At 45.5% G+C, this 21,083-nt stretch overlaps 1 protein-coding gene across 2 annotated transcripts in view; it reads right to left on the bottom strand.

Moving 5' to 3' along the window:
• Positions 1-622: 622 nt before the first annotated feature.
• Positions 623-21,083, bottom strand: part of LOC127585540 (WW domain-binding protein 2-like) — a 56,297-nt gene continuing 35,836 nt past the window's right edge. Inside the window, exons 6-9 of one of the 2 annotated variants that reach the window (XM_052043089.1) lie at positions 20,834-20,932; positions 18,281-18,357; positions 2,087-2,179; positions 623-709 (exon numbers count right to left, since the gene is read on the bottom strand). In XM_052043089.1, coding sequence (XP_051899049.1) covers positions 638-709; positions 2,087-2,179; positions 18,281-18,357; positions 20,834-20,932 — 341 coding nt within the window. In that variant the 3' untranslated portion in view covers positions 623-637. Of the gene's footprint in view, positions 710-2,086; positions 2,180-9,661; positions 14,177-18,280; positions 18,358-20,833; positions 20,933-21,083 lie in introns of those variants that run through there. The other variant, XM_052043090.1, reaches the window with a different exon arrangement.

The following is a 21,083-nucleotide window of genomic DNA, read 5'->3' as shown; positions in this document are numbered from 1 at the left end:
TCCAGCTGATCAAGGTCCCCCTGTAATTTTTCATAACCTTCTACACTGTCTACAACACCTGCTATTTTAGCATCATCCGCAAACTTACTAACCATGCCTTGTACCTTCACATCCAAATCGTTTATATACATTTACAAGCAACAAAGTTCCCAGCACCGACCCGTGGCACACCATGAGACACAGACCTCCAGTCCGATAAAACCCCTCAGTCATCACCCTCTGCTTCCTACCACTGAGCCAATTATGAATGCAATCCGCTATCTCCCCCTGGATTCCATGCGATCTAACCTTCTGGACTAGTCTGCCATGAGGGACCTTGACAAAGGCCTTGCTAAAGTCCATATAGATGACATCCATTGCCCTCCCCTCATTTACCTTCTTGGTTACTTCCTCTTAACCCATCCACTGTGGTTACCCCAATAATCAGAACCTGTCTACCTGAGAAATACCAGTTACTCTCAGTGTTTTCTGCAAGATAAACAATTCTCAGTCCACATCAGTATATTACCCCCCAGCGAAGTGTGTTCTGGCCCTGTTGACCAAGTGCCTGGGTGAGGGGATTGGATGTCTAAAAACAAAATGGTTAGAAAACTGGAAATTGTCAAGGTGGCAGAGGGTATCAGAGACGTCTCAGATGTTAGAATTGACTGGATGAGGGGAGGACAAAAAGAGTCGACAGACTGAAAATACTCGGCGGGTCAGGGAGCATCTGTGGAGACAAAGACAGTGGTTCAGGCCAATGAAATTTCATCAGAATTGACCTGTTCTGACACAAACTGGAAAGGCTGGTTATCTGAAACTGTTCTGTGAGGGCTGTGTCTTGTCCGATCGTAAGGTGAGCTGCTGTTCCTCCAGATGTCGTGGAGTCACATGGCACAGAGCAGGCCCACTCATGTCCACGTCAGCCATCAACTACCTCTCTATACTCATCCCATTTACCGGCACCTGTTCTGTCGCCTACTAGGCTCAGACACTCAGGTCTCCTCTAAACTTCTTACTCCTCACCCTAAACCTCTGGTCTTAGACTCCTCTGTCAAAGGGAAAAGTTTCTTACTATCTATGCCCTCGTGATTTTGTTCCCTCAACCTCCCCCCACCAACGGCAGCCTCCCCTGCTTCAAGGAAAACAAACCCAGCCTCTCCATTCTCTCATAACTGGAACATTCTATCCAAGGCAGCAAACTGCTGAGCCTCCTCTGCACCCTCTCCAGAGTAATTTCATCCTATAGTGTGGTCACCAGAGCAACCACAATATTCTAGTTATGGTCTAACCAATGTTTTATGAAGATGTAAGGAGACCTCCCTCAATGCCCTCGCACTCAGTGCCCTGGCTAATAAAGGCAAGGATCCTATATCCATCTTCTCCACCCTCCGCTACCACCTTCGGGGATCTTTGGACTTGTACACAAGGTCCGTCTGTTTCTCAATACTCCCTTACACCCTTACCATTCATGATGTAAATCCTACTCTGATCCCCCGAAATGGATCACTTCATACAGGATTAATTTCCACCCGCCATTGCTCCGCCCAATTTACCAGCTGAACAAAATCATTCTGTAGCCCAGGACTACCGTCCTCACAATCAACAACACGTCTAATTTTCAGGTCATCTGCAAACTTACTTCCCACATACTTCCCACATCGACATTCAACTTGTTTATAACGAACCGCAAGGGTCATTGCCCTGATCCCTGTGGCATACCACTGGTCACTCTCCGTCTCATGTTACCAACCAATTTTGTATCAAATTTGTCAACTTGCCTTGGATCCCATGGACTCTAACCTTCTGGATAAGCCTTCCACTGGGGCCTTGCCAAAGGTCTTACTGAAGCCCATATAGCTCCCCTCAACATATTTTCTAAAAACCTTTTCTATAAACTCAATTAGTCAGACAGGATCTCCCACCAACAAAGACATGCTAACTATCCTTGATTAATCCTTAATCAATCTCTTAGCGTAGATTAATCCTGCCCCTCAGATTTTTTTCTCAATAATTGCATTACCAACTGACGTTAGAGTAAATGGCCTTTTTGTCTGGATTGGCCCTGCTGCCCTTCTTGAATAAAGGTAACAAATAATGGTCTCACATTTACTGTTCTCGGGTCATCTGGCACCTCAGCTGTGGGCAGCGAAGATTTAACTCTCTCCATCAGGGCTCCAGTGATCTCCTCTCTTGCCTCCTATAGAAACAAGGGATATATCCCATCAGGCCCTGGAGATTTATCCATTTTTTTATGTCCACTGAGATGTCTGATCTTAATGTGCTTCAGAATTTCATTGTCCCTGCTGAAATTTCCAACTAAATGTCTTTCTCCTCAGTGAATATAGATATCCTCTGGCTCCATGCATAGATTGTCCCTTTGATCCTGAATGGATCCTTCTTTCCCTGATTACCCCTTTGCTCTTAACATACAGATAAAATGCCTTGGGATATTCCTTACTCTCATCACCACTGATATTTTGTCACCCCTCCTGCCTGCACTCTCTGTACTCCTGAAGGTCCCCTCCCCATTTTTAGTTCTGTTGTACCTACCACGTTTCCACATCCAGTCCTCAATATTCCTTGATATCCAGGGTTCCCTGGACTTGCCGTCCTTACCCCTCACCCTTACATGAAGGCATTGACCATGAACTCTCACTGTTTCAAATTTAAAAGACTTCCTGGATATAGATTCACCTGTAAGCAGCTGTTCCCAGTGTTTGCCAAGTCCAGTCTATTGATATTGAAATTAGCCTTCCCAGAATTCTGGACTGTCCTCATCCATTTCCATAACTATTTTGAGATTTACCAGGCTATGGTCACTGTCCTCAAAATGCTCACCCACTGACACTTCATTCCCTTGCTTGGCTTCATTCCCAATGATTGTGGTTGGGCCCCTGCACTGCCCCAATGTACAGGCACAAAAAGCCCTCCTGCATGCGCTTAAAAATTCCCACCCCATCTAATCTGTTTGCATTGAGGTGGTCACAGGTAATATTGGGAAAGTTGAAATCCCTGACTATTCATCTTGCATCTCCTTGTGATTTATCTGCATATCTGCTCCCACTAACTGTCGGGAGGCCTGCAGTATAACCCCAGGAAAGTAATTGTCCCTGTTTTATTCCTAATCTCTACCCACATGGTCTCATTTGGAGAGTCCTCTAGGATTTCCTCCCTTGTTACTGATATGACGATCTCCTTGATCAATAATGCAATAATCCTTTTTTACATCCGGGCCTATCACACCTGAAACTCACATTCCCTGAAATGTCTATCCTTCATTCAACCATGTTTCCGTGATTGCAACAATATCATATTCCCATGTGTTACTCAATACTCCTAAGATTATCTGCATCACTGCATTAAAATAGATGCAATTTAGCCTTCCAGTCCTCTCATGTACCTCATCAAGACCATGTCTACTCTGCCTATCGGACTGACCTAGCTTTTCTTCTTCATATGACTGAACCCAACCCCCAAATGTACATCTACTGTGTCCCATCAGTGTAAAACTTCCCCATTGGACCCATTCCAGTTCAGTACACCCCGTCCTGCTTGTACAGGCCCCACTTACCCCAGAAATGTTCCAAATGATCCAAAAAACTAAATCCCTCCTTCCTTTACAAGTATTCATCTGACATTTTCCTCCTTTATCTCTGGTGGAACCAAAAGTAATCTGGACATTACAACCTTAGGTCATAGATTATTGAGCAGGACCACTAACTCCCCAAGTTCATGTTGCAGGACATTGTCCCTTTTTCTACCCATGTTATTGGTACTGACACGTACCCCAACCATTGGCTGTTCACCCTCTCCCTTCAGAATGCCCCTGTAGCTGCTCTGAGATGTCCCTGACCCTAGTGCTAAGGAGGCAACACACCATTCAGGGGTCCTGTACTGAAACACCCATCTTCTCCCCATACAGTCGAGATCCCTATTGCTAGAGCTCTCCTAGTCCTTTGCCTTTCCCTTCCCTACCCTCTACTGCAGTGCAGCGGAACCAACTGTGGTGCCACAAACTGGGCTGTTGCTGCTTTCCTGAGAGACCATCCCCCCCAGTAGTATCCAACACGGTGTCACTGTTTGAGGGGGACGGCCACAGGGGTCTCCTGCACTATCTGCCGACACCTAATGTTCCACCTGGTCACCCACAACTTTCCCACCTGTGCAGCCATTGCTTGTGGTGTGACCAGCTCACTAACTGTGTTGTCCACAATGTCCTGGGCTCAGGTGTAGATCAGCATCAACCAGTTGGGCGAAGGGCCCATTTCCCTGCTGTATAATTCTATAAATCCCTTCCCAGTGGATCTATCTGCAGCTCCAGCTGCACAATGCAGTCAGTCAGGGCCTGAGTGGATGTACTTCCTACACACGTGGTCACCAGGGACACTGGAAGTCTCCTGCATTTTTTTTTAAACAAAATAAACTTTATTCATAATAAAAGACAAACTATATACAATTACAAAACAGTGCAAACCTTTACATTCTTGTACAGATCATTCATTAGTGTTACCTTTTTATATAAAGAGAAACAACACCGATGCCACACGTGTGGCTCCCTGGAAGCTACCCAGTCCCGTATTTACAATATTTAGGGGCTTTCTCGCCTGACCCCACCCCTCGCTCTCCAGTGGCAGAAGAACCCTAAACTGTCGTCCTTCCCCACCGAGCCCTCGCACTGGCTGCACCCGGCTTCAGTGCGTCCCTCAGCACGTACTCCTGCAGCCTGGAATGTGCCAGTGGGCAGCATTCCCCTACGGACATCTCACAGTGCTGGGAGACCAACAAGTTTCGGGCAGACCAAAGGGCGTCTTTCACAAAGTTGATGACCTTCCAGCAGCAGTTGATGTCCGCCTCTGTGTGCGTCCCCGGGAACAGCCCGTAGATCAGAGAATCCTCTGTTACGCAGCTGCTGGGGATGAAACGTGATAAGGACCCTTGCATCTTTCACCACACCCTCCTTGAAAACCTACAGCCCACAAAGAGGTGGGCTACCGTCTCGTTACCAGCGCAGTCCTCCTGGGGGCAGCATGCGCTGGGAGTGAGGTTCCAACCATACAGGAAAGATCTGACTGGGAGGGCCCCTCTCACCACCAGCCAAGCAAGGTCTTGGTGCTTGTTGGTGAGTTCTGGTGATGAGGCATTCTGCCAGATGGTCTGGACAGTCTGCTCAGGGAACCACCCCACGGTGTCCATCGAGTCCTTCTCCTGCAGTGTCTGCAGGATGTTCCGTGCTGACCACTGCCTGATGGACTTGTGGTCAAAGGTGTTGGTCTGGAAGAACTTTTCCACGAAGGACAGGTAGCGCGGCAACGTCCAGCTGACTGGGACACCGTGTGGCCACGGGGCCAGGCCCATCTTTCGCAACAGCCAGGACAGGTAGAACCTCGGCACGTAGTGACACTTGGTGCCCACGTACTTGGGTTCCACGCACAGCCTGATGCAGCCACAGACGAAGGTGGTCATCAGGATGAGGGCGACATTGGGGACACCTTTACCCCATTGTCCAGGGACTTGTGCATGGTGACCCGTCGGACCTGCTCCATCTTGGATCCCCAGACGAACCGGAAGACGGCACGGGTGATTTCCAAGCCGGAGGAGCGAGGAACAGGCCACACCTGCGCCAAGTACAGCAGCCCTGAGAGCACCTCACACCTGATGACCAAGTTCTTCCCAGTTATCGATAGGGAGCGCCGTTCCCACAGTCCCAGTTTCTGCTTCACCTTCCCAATCCGCTCCCGACAATTTTTGTTGCACGCCCCGGCCCCTCCGAACCAGATCCCCAGCACCTTCAGATAGTCAGGCCTGACGGTGAAGGGGACGTTGGATCGGTCGGGCCACTTGCTGAAGAGCATGGCCTCGCTCTTCGCGCGGTTGACTCTGGCCCCTGATGCCGACTCAAACTGGTCGCAGATGCTGGTCAATCTGCGAACTGACCTCGGGTCTGAGCAGAAGACGGCGACGTCGTCCATGTACAGGGAGGTTTTTACCTGGGTACCCCCGCTGCCTGGCAACCTCACCCCTCTGATGCTCTCGTCCTTCCTGATGGATTCAGCAAAGGGTTCTACACAGCACACGAACAAGACAGGGGAGAGAGGGCAGCCCTGCCTGACTCCAGACTTGATGGGGAAGCTGTCTGTTTCCCACCCATTGATTTGGACTGCGCTACGGATGTCTGTGTAGAGCAGTTGGATCCAATTCCTGATTCCCTCCCCAAAGCCCATTTTGGAGAGCACGTCCAACATGTACGTGTGTGATATCCTGTCGAAGGCCTTCTCCTGGTCCAAGCTGACCAGGCGGGTGTTCACACCTCTGTCCTTCATGTAGGCGATCGTATCCCTGAACAACACCAGGCTGTCAAAGATCTTCCTGCCAGGTACAGCACAGGTTTGGTCCGGGTGGATCACCTGTCCCAGAGCAGATCTGACCCTGTTGGCGATGGCCTTGGACAGGATCTTATAATCCACATTCAGTAGTGAGATGGGTCTCCAATTTCTGATGTCTGCCCTCTCCCCCTTCTGCTTGTAGATGAGGGTAATGGTGCCCTTGCTCATGGATTCTGACATGCTGCCAGCCAGAAACATAGCGTTGTACACCCAGCAGGTCTGGGCCCATCCAGTCCCACAGAGCCGAGTACAACTCGACTGGTAAGCCGTTGCTTCCGGGAGTTTTACTGGAATCAAAGGAACAGTCGGAGCCAGTCAGCTCCTCCAGGGTCAGTGGTTCGTCCAGACTCTCCCACTTGCTGTCATCTAAGACCTTCGTGATAGAGGACAGGAAGTTCTGGGAGGCTGTGCTGTTTGTGGCCTTCGTGTCGTACAGACTGGCATTTAGCAGGCTCTGCAGATCCTTAATATGTCTGTCTGCGAGGATGTTACTGAGCCGTCCTCTTCCTTAAGGCTGTGGATCACAGAGCTCCCCCTGTGCGCCTTCTGGAAGAAGAAACGTGAGCACGTCTCATCCTGCTCCACCAAGCACACCCTGGATCGGAAGATAATCTTGGAAGATTTGGAGGTGTGGAGCTGGGCTTGCCGGCTCTTCACCTCTTGGAGCTCCTCCCTCACATCCACCCCCCTCGACTGCAGTAGGAGTTGTTGCTGCCGGTCTGTCTGGAGTTGACACAGCTCCCTCTGACTCTGTCTTGCTTTCTGGGCCCCTCTGCAGATGAAGAACCTCTTGATGTTCTCCTTTGTCGCTTCCCACCAGTGCACAGGAGAGTCAAAGAGGGGTTTCACGGTTCTCCGACCTGCGTAATCCCTCTTCAGTTCCTCATTGCTCTCTGGGGTCAGCAGCTTCACGTTCAACTTCCACGTCCCCCTGCCTGCTTTCTGGTCCTCCTGTAGGTGACAGGAGGCCCGAAGGAGACGGTGGTCAGAGAAGAACACTGGCGTGATGTCGGTGGATCTGACCGTGATTGGCTCCGACACAGTCTCCTGCATTGCCACAGGGTGCAGGAGGAGCATTCCATGAGGCTGGGTTCTCCCACCATTCCCTTGGACTCAGTATTGTTACCCTCCCACTTTAGACTAATGGTTGTACTAGGGACCTTCTGTTTTAAACACAGTGTGGAGGAACACAAGGATCTTGGGGTCCATGTCCATAGATCCTCGCAGATCCCACACAAGTCGATAGAGTTGTTAAGAAGGCGTATGGAGTGTTGGACTTCATTAGTTGGGGTATTGAGTTCAAGAGCCACCAGGTGATGTTGCAGTTCTGTAGAACTCTGGTCAGACCACACTTGGGAGTATTGTGTTCAGTTCTGGTCGCCTCATGAAAGAAAGGATGTGGAAGCTTTAGAGAGGGTGCAGAGGAGATTTGCCAGGATGCTGCCTGGATTGGAGAGCATGTCTTATGAGGCTAGGTTGAGTGAGCTGGGGCTTTTCTCTTTGGAGAGAAGGAGGATGAGAAGTGACTTGATAGAGGTGCACAAGATGATAAGGGGCATCGATCAAGTGGACAGTCAGAGACTTTTTCCCAGGGCGACAATGGCTAACACGAGGGGACATAATTTTAGGGTGATTGGAGGAAGGTATAAGGGGGATGTCAGAGGTAAGTTTTTTTTTACACAGAGAGTGGTGGGTGCGTGGAACACGCTGCCGGCAGAGGTTGTGGGGCAGATACATTAGGGGCATTTAAGAGACTCTTAGATAGACACATGAATGATAGAGAAATAGAGGGCTATGTGGGAGGGAAGGGTTAGATAGATCTTAGAGCAGAATAAAATATCAGCACGTTGTGGGCTGAAGGGCCTGTACTGTGCTGTAATGTTCTATGTACTTTAATTTAATGTCCCCAAATTAAAAGGTAGAAAATACCCACCTGTTGCTACTCTCCTCAACGAAGCCCCACACGCACCAAAGCCTACACTCTGGTGCACTCCACAATCCACCACGCCAAACCACACTTTCATATCTCTGCCGGCATTCAAGTAACCGTAGTGTAGACAGCTGGCCTTAAATAAACTTCAATTCAAAGGTCACAACCATAATTGAGATAGGACCCACCCAAAGTAAAATCGCAAAGGCGAGATCACTGGGGATATTTAGCGAGACAGGTAAATGTCTGGAAGATCAGAGAACCGAGTGCTGCGGAGGCCTGGGGCAGATCAGCCACGATTGTGTTGAATGGCAGGGCAGGCTCGACGGGCCAAGTGGCCTCCTCCTGTTTCCTGATCTGAGAGGCTAATGACAGAGGTGAAGGAGGATCAAGGAAGTATACAAGGGAGGATGTGCACCCACGAGGTAGAGGTGTGAAGACTTGCAGTAAGAGTTCCAGCCAGGTAAATGGGCTGAAAAATGGCTGATGGAATTTAATGCAGACAAGTGAGGTGTTGCACTTTGGGAGGACAAAGCAGGGTAAGGATTGTACAGCAAGTGGCAGGTCTCTGAGGTGTGCAGTAGAACAAAGGGATCTGGGAATACAGATCCATAGCTCTTTGAAAGTGGCATCACAGGTAGAAAGGGTCGTAAAGAGAGCTTTTGGCACTTCGGCCTTCATTAATGAGGCCATTGAATACAGGAGTTGGGATGTTATGTTGAAGTTGTACAAGATGGTGGTGAGGCTGAATTTGTGTGCAGTTCTGGTCACCCACCCACAGGAGAGATATCAATAAGCTTGAAGGAGTGCAGAGAAAATTTACATGGATGTTGCTGGGACTTGAGGACCTGAGGGAAAGGTTGAATAGGTTAGGAGCGCAGGAGAGGTACAGGTAGGGGGAAAAAGCCTGTACGCACTCACCATAAGGTTGGGTGAGACTAGAACTAGAGAACATAGGTTTAGGGTGAAAGGTGAAATATTTAAGAGGAATCTGGGGGGGAACAGCTTCACTCAGAGGGTGGTGCAAGTGCGGAACGAGCTGCCAGTGGAAGTGGTGGATGCGGGTTTGATTGTAACATACAAGAGAAGTTTGGATAGGAACAGGATGCGAGGGGTTAGGAGGGATATGGTTCGGGTGCAGGAAGATGGGACTAGGCATGGACTAGATGGACTGAAGGGCCTGTTTCTGTGCTGTAGTGCCCTATGACTAAGAGCAAAGATGCAGAGTGGTGGGTGGATAATTCACATCATGATGTAAAGACACAGGAGTCCAGTACAGGATGTTACTCCATGTAACCCACAGTGATAACTTTTCCCTCTTCCCACATTGAGGTCAACTCTTTTCCCCAAAGGAATGGCACCCTCATGTTGCACAAATGTTTTTATTTGCTTATGAAAGCATTTATTAACAAGTTGTAAAGCTTTATTGAAGCATACATACAAGATTGTACACAATGAGTAAACACATTCATTTTTATAAATCTAGCAGGTCACTCAATTCTCCAGTTAATACAAAAGTACAGATTAAATAAAGAGCAATGCATTGTTATTCCCCTCGAATTTTATTACATTGGCCACCTTTCCCCAATTTAAGCAGATTGCTTTAAAGCTGTCACATTTTGGTTTGCGGCATCTCAACATGCACTTGATTCGGATGGGTATATACTCCGTGGTATTTTCATTCTAAGTTACTTTGACTAATACTTGTCCATTTTTCTGCATTGATCAGTACATGGTCAAAAACAAAGATCAAGTCAAAAAAACTAGCCAACTTAGATAAAAATCAGCACTGAGAAAATAATCAAAGAACTTCCTACCAAATCGACAATTCACAGAAATTCTGTATTTCAAGTAATACAAAGAAAGTGGAGAATACCCAAGTATTCCAGAAAGTTTTTACTCTTATTAACTACAATTGAAATTTCTAGAATATTTTTCCTTTCCTACAATATCATTCACTATTTTACATTATATTTTACACACCATTAACATTTCTAAACAATTACTTCTTTTAAATGAAGGGGCATGCTAAAAATTGTCATTGTTTTAAAAGTTGGTTTTCCATAACCTCGTCTGTGTACCTGCACTCAAAAATATTGTGGATACAGCTGCAATTTGGGAGAAACTGATTATTGGAAGCAAATAATTTGTAGGAAGTCTGAAGAGCTGCTGGAATTTCCCCCTACTTAAAGGCAGGTTGTTTTGTTTAAATACATTAGGGTTCTGACAATTTTTAAACAATCCCCCAGAAAGTCCCGTTAACACAGTTGTTGGTCTCAGAGTGTCTCTGGCAGAACAGAGGGTCTTGTGTTCTGCAGTGCTGGTTTTCTCTTTTATCTTGAGTCTCAGGTTGACAATAATGTGACCTCACTATGGTAACGCCAACCAGCTAAACTCTGAAACCAGTGCAAACAGGACACAAGGTGCAGCAGCTTCATCGTGCAAATTTCCTGTTACAGTGTTACTTGCAAAACATGCAAGGAAAGCAGTGAACTCTTCCTTTTCAGAAACTATGTATAAAGACAGATCTTTTTAAACTAACAACTCCTTTAATGGTCTTGGTCTCATTTAAGATCCATAAATCGATGAATTAATTGAGCCATGCTAAATGCCTACTTTACCCTGTTAACATCCAACAGTTGAAAACCCAGTTCACAGCAGAATCCTTTCCCAAGTTCTAGAGAAAAAGTGTGCATCTTCATTCATTGTCTTGTCCAATGGGAGTCTGCAAAAGGACTCATTCTATCCATGGAAGTGTCTTAAATAGTTCTCCAGCCAAGAGTGCTTAAATTACTGGTGCAGTCTATACTATTATTAATCAAAGAAGCTACTGAGCTGGTTTTAGGTGGAAGACTAATAATGTTTTTTAAACTAAGAACTCATTAATACACCAGGACGTCTCATCGCTACTAAAAATGGATCTATTCAGTCTGATTTTAAAAAAGCCATTACATTAATTCTGTTCCTTCTTAGCTCTTTGCCAAAAACAAACTGTTAACTATCAGAATTACAACACTTAACTATGATTTAGCTCTATATCCAATGTTTTGCAGCAATCAAGTTTAGCAACAATCAAACTGAAGTTCTCAAACAACCCCATTTGCTTATTAATTTTAGGCCCATTTTCTTTATTCTCAGAATGATAATAAAATTAGAATGTACACTATGGACCAAAAACATTACCCTTCCCCAGAGTGACACCAGTACATTCATACTTGGTTCAGTCATTTTATCCATCAGAAGATACAAATATCAATTTTTAATTGAAAAAAGTCAAGATATTAAGTTATTTCCTTTTAGTGTATATATAAAAAAATTGGGTGCAAGAACATGCTACTGTGAAGGGTCACTGCTTCAGGCACTACTTGTAGCTCAGTGGAGCAAAGCAAAAAGCCTCTAGCTTTACCCCCACAGTTACCACATGCATGGTTAATGGTACAAAGGTCTACAGCAGTGGAGAATCAATAGTTAAAATTAATTTTCCTTAACCATTTTGCTCTGGAAAATATACTATAATTAATTAGCTGAGTTCAGTCCTCATCTTCCATCTATTTCACAGGTGGTCTCCCTCCTTGTGTTCCTTCACTCCTACACACACAATTGCAAGCCAAGGTGGCAGCTGGTTACTGAGCTACTCCGAGTGGATTTGAACTGTTGACAGGGAAATGAGAGAGTAGTCCAAACTGATTAAACCTCTGGGATAACCATATGATTGCTGCCAATTTCAATGAACCATTCTCAGGATTGGTATGTAGTTGACTTCGATTACAACCTGGACAAGCAAAGTTTATCATTTTGGCTGGAGACCTTAATGTTAAACAACGTACAATGAGTGTTGAAATCCGCTCCTGAACAGAGGCAAAGGAAACAAGAGTCAAGCAGCCCTGAGATGTGGCCACTTGTGAAGCACCTTACTGGGGTCACATTGTTATTTCGAAGAGACTAGTTCCTGAAAATTTGTAGTGTTTCCAGCAAAGTCTCCTCCATTGAGAAAATAATCACAAGGCTGTAACTGATGAAAAATTACACTCCATCTTACCTACTCTGCTGTGTAATGAAATAAAAGGGAGGCAACTCCATTTTCCTCGTACCAGATTTAGCTGGTGAACTTTTAATCTATTCAATGCAATTTTCTAGAATGCTTCACATTATGTCTGTGCCCTGGTTGTCTTGATCTGTATCTGTTAAGCTCCAGTCATAAGACCACTGAGGGACAGAGATATTAGTAAGTACGCAGTTATTCTCCTTCCTAACACATAATATTGTGGGTTGGTTGAAAGACACAGGTCTCCAAAAAATTTGGGGTTAATTCTCTCAAAATGGCCAAATGCTATTTCTACCCACTAACAAGTTACAGAATTCTTCCAGAACTAACCAACCCAAACACTGTACATCGTTCTTAGAAATAATCTGACAAAACAATTAAGCAAGCAGTATTACTGAAGGGCAAAAGGTTTCATAAATAAAGTCAAGACCCAGCCAAGCGATGATGGATCTTCTGCACATTGGTTCCAGCAAGGAAGGAAATTGAACATAAGCAGTGAAGTTATGGATTGTGTTTTTCCAATCCTGTGTGTGTTTAAGTGCTCCCTTTAGACCCATTCAACAAAATGGGTAAAACATGATTGGTCAGACATCAATTATGGTGGGGACAATACAAGGTGATGAACAGGAAAAGGCATTGGATTAAAAGTATGTTCACTTCAAGTACATTCTTTAAGCCCATAATTCAGTCAGCACTGCACCCGACCACACCAGTTTCACATCCTTTATCTATAGTATTTCAAATTGTCAGGTGAGTGTTAAAATGTAAAATTTACCATATAGGACCAAAGCTACTGCAAATTTGAAGTTTAGAAACAAGTGAATCTGATTTTATCTTTCTCTATAAGAAATGATCATAAAACTTCAGCGAAGTAGCTCGCACAAATACTACAGAATAACTTCTTCAATCCCCCTCCTGCCAACCTGTCAAAATATTTCTTGGTAAAGTTCCAAGTAACGTTGGTACAATTTCATTTCTGCTACATGAAATCTTTTATTTGATATACAGAAATTTAAATAAAGAATTTTGATACTTCAAAAGTTTTATATCCCAAAATCCTAAAGCCTACTGTGCGAATACTGGCCAATGAGGATCACTGTGATATTAATCTAGTTTCAAAGGCTTCACTTAAACTAGCATTGTGATTTTGTAGGAACATTTGTGTTAGCATTAGACAAAATAATTTCAATAATTTGATACTTTTCTGGTATTTTTTGAATATATTTACAAGAGCATTTTTGCATTAAAGGATGTTATTCATTAACACTCACTGCCTTCAGAGTTTAAACAGTTGCAGCACCTGGGCAATGTTTCAAAAGTGGGATTGGTCTTATTAGGCTAATGTTGTCACCCCCAGGTTGGTCTGGAATTCCTGATGGAATGGATCCTGTAGGGTGTAGGCAGGCATGGCTCAAGTGGAAACGCCAGAGAAGTTTGGTCAAATTTTTTTTTCAACACTTGCTTTCTATGGCGAAAATGTATGGAGGTCAATGAGGTTTGGAGGCAGATTCTGAAAGGCAAGGAAAGTAGAAAAGAGACAACAAGGAGTAGGAAAGAGAAGGTGTACAATGGTGTTATGTAATGGCCACCTCACAGACCATCTGTGCAAGGACACCACCATAAGATGCCTGCAGTCCAAGACTCATTTCCTTAGCTGGAGGACACAAGGTGGAAAGAGATTATGGACTGGCTCAGGTCTAATAAAAATGCAGCTTCTAACAACACACTTTTTTTAAAAGAAAGTAAATAATTCACAAACAATTGGAAGAATCAGAACTTCAAACAGGTTCAGTTGTTCTTCTTCTCATCTGCTGGGGTATATGGTGGGGGCTGATCCTGCAAGTGAACAGACCTGTTTTACTGCTCGAGTTGAATACTGAGGGAGTCACACAATGTGTTTTAGGACGAATGACGTACATTGTTTGACATCTTAAAATAACCAATAGGAGTTTGCATGAACAATTCAATTGCTATGATGGAGATGGGAAGAGGACTTCAGTTAAAAGACAAATGTCCCTGCACAAACGTACATTCTAGGATCAGATGCTATGAACATGAAATAGGAAGATCTCTTCAGTGAATTTCAGAGGCAGTTTGGTGTTGATAAGAGGTCCATTTACAAATAAGTAACTTGAGCATAACTTTGAGGCAGCTATGTACAGCCAGGAGTAGCAGTGTTAGGCCAAATCAAATTGCAGAGCAAGACTCAAATATACATTAGAGCCACATTTGCACATAGAACCATAGAACAGTACGGCACAATACAGGCCCTTCGGCCCACCATGTTGTGCCGCCCTTCAAACCACACCTAAGACTATCTAACCCCTTCCTCCCACATATCCCTTAAATTCCTCCATATGCTTATCTAACAATCACTTGAACTTGTCCAATGTATCAGCCTCCACCACCACCCCAGGCAGCGCATTCCATGTCCCAACCACTCTCTGGGTGAAAAACCTCCCTCTGACATCTCCCTTGAACTTCCCACCCAACACCTTAAAGCCATGTCCTCTTGTTTTGAGCACTGGTGCCCTGGAAAAAGGGCGCTGGCTGTCCACTCTATCTATTCCTCTCAACATCTTGTATACCTCTATCATGTCTCCCCTCATCCTCTTTCTCTACAATGAGAACAGCCCGAGCTCCTTTAGTCTCTCCTCATAGTCCATACTCTCTAATCCAGGCAGCATCCTGGTAAATCTCGTCTGCACCCTTTCCAATGCCTCCACATCCTTTCTATAATGAGGCGACCAGAACTGGACACGGTACTCCAAGTGTGGTCTAACCAGAGTTTTGTAAAGCTGCATCATCACTTCGCGGCTCTTAAACTCGATCCCCCTACTTATGAAAGCTAACATCCCATAAGCTTTCTTAACTATCCTATCCATCTGCGAGGCAACTTTCAGTGATCTGTGGATATGAACCCCCAGATCCCTCTGCTCCTCTACACTGCCCAGAATCCTGCCATTTACCTTGTACTCCGCCTTGGAGTTTGTCCTTCCAAAGTGTACCACCTCACACTTCTCTGGATTGAACTCCATCTACCACTTGTCAGCCCAGCTCTGCATCCTATCAATATCCCTCTGCAAGTTTCGATAGCCCTCCACACTATCCACAACACCACCGATCTTTGTGTCATCTGCAAACTTGCGAGCCCACCCTTCCACCCCCTCATCGAAGTCATTAATAAATATCACAAAAAGCAGAGGTCCCAGAACCGATCCCTGTGGGACACCGCTAGTCACAGCCCTCCAATCTGAATGCACTCCCTCCACCACAACCCTCTGCTTTCTACAGGCAAGCCAATTTTGAATCCACATGGCCAAGCTCCCCCGGATCCCTTGGCCTCTGACCTTCTGTAGAAGCCTACCATGTGGAACCTTGTCAAACGCCTTACTAAAATCCATGTAGACCATATCAACTGCACTACCCTCATCAATCTTCCTGGTCACCTCTTCAAAGAACCCTATCAGGCTTGTGAGGCAAGATCTTCCCTTCACAAAGCCATGCTGGCTGTCCCTAATCAGTCCATGTTTCTCCAAATGCTCACAGATCCTATCTTTTAGAATCCTTTCCAACAGCTTACCCACCACAGACGTAAGGGTCACTGGTCTGTAATTTCCTGGACTATCCCTACTACCTTTCTTGAATAAGGGGACAACATTCGCCACCCTCCAATCCTCTGGTACCATCCCCATTGACAACGAGGACTCAAAGATCCCAACCAACGGTTCAGCAATCTCCTCCCTCGCCTCACGAAGCAGCCTGGGGAATATTCCGTCAGGACCCGGGGACTTATCTGTCCTAATATTTTCTAACAACTCCAACACATCCTCTCTCTTAATAACTACATACTCTAGAACATTACCCTCACCTACACTGTCCTCAGCATTATCAAAACCCCTCTCCTTGGTGAATACTGAAGAGAACTATTCATTGAGAACCTCACCCACTTCCACAGCTTCCAGGCACATCCTCCCACCTTTGTCTTTAATTGGACCTACCTTTACCCTAGCCATCCTTCTGCTCTTTACGTACGAGAAAAAAGCCTTGGGATTCTCCTTAACCCTACTTGCCAAAGCCTTTTCATGTCCCCTTCTCGCTCTCCTCAGCCCTTTAAAGTTCCTTCCTTGCTACTCTATATTCCTCATGAGCCCCATCTGATCCTTGCTGCTTACACCTTATGTATGCTGCCCTCTTCTACCTAACTAGTTGTTCCACCTCTCTTGTCACCCACGGTTCCTTCACCCTGCCATTTCTTCTCTGCCTCACCGGGACAAATTTATCCCTAACATCCTGCTAAAGATCCCTGAACATCGACCGCATCTCCACAGTACATTTCCCTTCAAAAATGTCATCCCAATTTACACTCCCAACTTCTTGCCTTATAGCCTCATAATTCGCCTTTCCCCAATTAAATATCTTCCTGTCCTCCTTGCTCCTATCCCTGTCCATGACAATTCTGAAGGTTATGGAGCAATGGTCACTGTCCCCCAAATGCTCACCCACCGATAGATCTGTCACCTGACCCAGTTCATTACCTAAAACTAGATCTAATATGGCATTCCCTCTAGTCGGCCTGTCAACATACTGTGTCAGGAATCCGTCCTGGACACACTTAACAAACTGCGCCCCGTCTAAACCTTTGGCACTAAGTAGGTGCCAATCAATATTTGGATAGTTGAAGTCTCCCATTATAATAACTCTGTTATTTTCGCATCTCTCCAAAAACTGCCTCCCAATCTGCTCCTCAGTATCCCTACTGCTACCAGGGGGCCTGTAGAATACTCCCAGGAGGGTAACTGCCCCTTTCTTGTTCCTAACTTCCACACAGATTGACTCTAGAGACGATCCTTCTACATTATCTACCCTTTCTGCAGCTGTAACTGTGTCCTTGACCAGTATCATCACCCCTCCTCCTCTTTCCCCCCCTCCCTATCCCTTTTAAAACACCGAAAACCAGGAATATTCAATATCCATTCCTGCCCCTATGTCAGCCATGTCTTTGTAATAGCCACAATATCGTAGTCCCATGTACTTATCCACAATATCGTAGTCCCATGTACTTATCCAAGCTCTCAGTTCATCTCCCTTATTCCAGATGCTTCTCACATTCAAGTAAATGCACTTTAGCCCATCCACCTGACTACTTTTGTAGCCTGTCCTCTGCTTCTCCTTCCTCAAAGCCTCTCTACCTGTCAGATCTGCCTTATCCCCATCCCCTTCTTCCTCTGACCTACTCCTCCGGTTCCCTTCCCCCTCGCAATCTAGTTTAAACCCTCCTGAACCACCGTAGCAAACCTGGCCAAAAGGATATTGGCCCCCCTCAGGTTCGGGTGTAACCTGTCCTCTCTGTACAGGTCCCACCTTCCCCAGAAGAGATCCCAATGATCCAGAAATCTAAAACATACAAAGGACTTTCTGTCTACCATGCTGGAAAAAAGAGTGTTATTAAATTTCTGGCCATACTCTCATTCTATATCTGTGACTGGTGAGCACTTAAAGGCATTGTTAAATTTTCACATTCTCCACACTGAATCTTGTCAAGACCAGAGGATTAATTTAAATGTGTAGCAGTTGCTACCACGGAATAAAACAAGACTCTACTCGGAGGATTGCCAAACAGAACTGGTGTATTTTCCCGCCTTGCGCGGGCCCTTTAAGGGAGAATGTTCCCGCCCAAAACAACCGGCAATGACGTAAGTCCTACGTCATCAGGACTTTCCCGCGCGCGGGTTCTCCCCGTCACTCAGAAAAACGAGGCCCACCGCCATCTTGGGCCTGAATCGCCACAAATGTATATTTAAATAAGTATAACTTTCATATTTAACTGTGCACTGCTTATTCCCAGATAAAGATTCTCCTGGCACTCAACTTTGGGAAAACATAGATAGGTGAAAAAACAAGTTATAATGCTTCTAGAAAAAGGCAAAGAACTCTTACCATTGGCATGTAGACACTGTGAGGATTGCATGGGTTATAGTAAGCGCTAGAAGCTGCTTCTGCTGCTTTAGCTCCACCTAAAAGGTGAAAAGTTGTAACAATTCAATGTAACACATTTCTTCAAACTTTTCCACTGTTCAATTGAACCCCTCCTCCTTTTCCCAAAGGAAATACCACATACAAAAATAGAACTGTAGAACAGGCATTCTACAAGTATGTGAAGAGCAAGAGGATAAGATGCGAAAGAATAGGGCCTATTAAGTGCAGCAGTGGGAAAGTGTGTATGGATCCGGAAGAAATGGCGGAGGTACTTAATGAATACTTTACGTCAGTATTCAGTACAGAAGAAGATCTGGGGGATTGTAGTGGGGACTTGCAGCGGCCTGAAAAGCTTGAGCATGTAGATATTAGGAAAGAGGAGGTGCTGAAACTTTTGGAAAGCATCAAGTTGGATAAGTCGCCGGGACCGGATGAGACGTACCCCAGGCTGCGGTGGGAGGCGAGGGAGGGGATTGCGGAGCCTCTGACGATGATCTTCGCATCGTCGATGGAGACGGGAGAGGTTCTGGAAGATTGAAGGGATGTTGTCCCCTTATTCAAGAAAGAGAGTAGGGATAGCCCAGGGAATTATAGACCAGTGAGTCTTACCTCTGGTTGGTTATGGCTAATGGAGAAGATCCTGAGAGGCAGGATTTATGAACATTTGGAGAGGTATAATATGATTAGGAATAGTCAGCATGGCTTTGTCAAGGGCAGGTCCTGCCTTACGAGCCTGATTGAATTTTTTGAGGATGTGACTAAACACATCGATGAAGGGAGAGCAGTAGATGTAGTGTATATGGATTTCAGCAAAGCGTTTGATAAGGTACCCCATGCAAGGCTTATTGAGAAAGTACAGACACATGGGATCCAAGGGGACATCGCAGTGTGAATCCAGAACTGGCTGGCCCACAGAAGGCAAAGAGTGGTTGTTGAAGAGTCGTATTCTGCGTGGAGGTCGGTGACCAGTGGTGTACCTCACAGATCTGTACTGGGGCCCTTGCTCTTTGTGATTTTTATAAACGACCTGGATGAGGAAGTGGAGGGGTGGGTTTGCGGATGAGTGAAGTTTGCGGATGACACAAAGGTTGGGGGTGTTGTGGATAGTTTGGAGGGCTGTCAGAGGTTACAGAAGGACATAGATAGGATGCAAAGTTGGGCTGAGAAGTGGCAGATACAATTCAACCCAGATAAGTGTGAAGTGGTTCATTTTGGTAGGTCAAATATGATGGCAGAATTAATGGTAGGGCTCTTGTCAGTGTGGAGGATCAGAGGGATCTTCGGGTCCGAGTCCATAGGACGCTCAAAGTGGCTGCGCAGGTTGACTCTGTGGTTAAGAAGGCATATGGTGTATTGTCCTTCATCAATCGGGGAATTGAATTTAGGAGCCGAGAGGTATTGTTGCAGCTATATAGGTCCCTGGTCAGACCCCACTTGGAGTATTGTGCTCAGTTCTGGTCACCTCACTACACGAAGGATGTGGAAGCCATAGAAAGGGTGCAGAGGAGATTTACAAGGATGCTGCCTGGAATGCAGAGCATGCCTTATGAAAGCACGTTGAGGGAACTCGGCCTTTTCTCCTTGGAGCGACGGAGGAAGAGGGGGGACCTGATAGAGGTATATAAGATGATGAGAAGTATTGATCGGGTAGATAGTCAGAGGCTTTTCTCCAGGGCTGAAATGGTGGCCACAAGAGGACATAGGTTTAAAGTGCTGGGGAGTAGGTATAGAGGAGATGTCAGGGGTAAATTTTTTTATTCAGAGAGCGGTGAGTGTGTGGAATGTGCTGCCAGCAACGGTGGTGGAGGCGGATACGATAGGGTCTTTTAAGAGACTGTTGGATAGGTACATGGAGCTGAGAAAAATAGAGGGCTATGGGTGAGCCTGGTAATTTCTAGGGTAGGGACATGTTCTATACTCTGCAATTTCCTCTCTCAATACCATTCCAGTGCTCAGTACCATTCCATATCTCCCCAGTACTATCACAGAGTCTACTGCTATGAAATAAATCTGTCCACTGTGTTTCCAGCAGATGGAATCATTTCCAATAGAAGTTAATGAAAATTAGAACAGTCTTAGTATACTGGGAACTGCGAAAAGCCTTCACATCAATAGTAAATACAAAACCTTTTCAACTTCAACTAACAGAGGAATTGCACAGAACTTACAGGAGAAAGGTCACTTGGTCTAACGGAATTGCGTGGTATTTCTGCTCTGCAGAAACCTGCCAACATTTCACTTAATTCTATCAGCCCAAGTTTGTACTTTTCTCCTCCCCCTTGTGCACATATCCAGCTTCTTGACTGAACAATGCTGCAAATGGAAACAGGTACCACAATCTCACCAACTTCCCGAATTTCCTACTGGGTGTATTTCTGACTATTTTGAATTAATGGCACCTATTCTTCCACTTCCCCAAAGGTTTCTCCCTGGACTTCCAGAACACACACAAAATGATGCTCTTTATCCAAATGAATTAATAACTTCATTTGGATCTTTTTAAAGTGTACGTACCAGGCAATCCATGTTCAACAACATTGGCCGGTGGAGGTCCAGGGTATGGAGGTGGGGGAGGCATGTACATGTCCATTGCAGGAGCGGATGGATGGCCACCTGAAATTACACATTAGAGACATGAATTATAATCAATGTTATTTATTCCTTCCCAGGGCGGCTTAATCTCAGCATTGATATAAAAATTACACTGGTAAAGTAGTTGTTTCCAATAGAATTTGCTGGTATAAATGCAGAACTCATAGAAACG

Source organism: Pristis pectinata, chromosome 33 (genome assembly GCF_009764475.1).
Source record: "Pristis pectinata isolate sPriPec2 chromosome 33, sPriPec2.1.pri, whole genome shotgun sequence".
Lineage (NCBI taxonomy): Eukaryota > Metazoa > Chordata > Chondrichthyes > Rhinopristiformes > Pristidae > Pristis > Pristis pectinata.
This window is presented reverse-complemented; position numbering and strand designations above follow the sequence as displayed.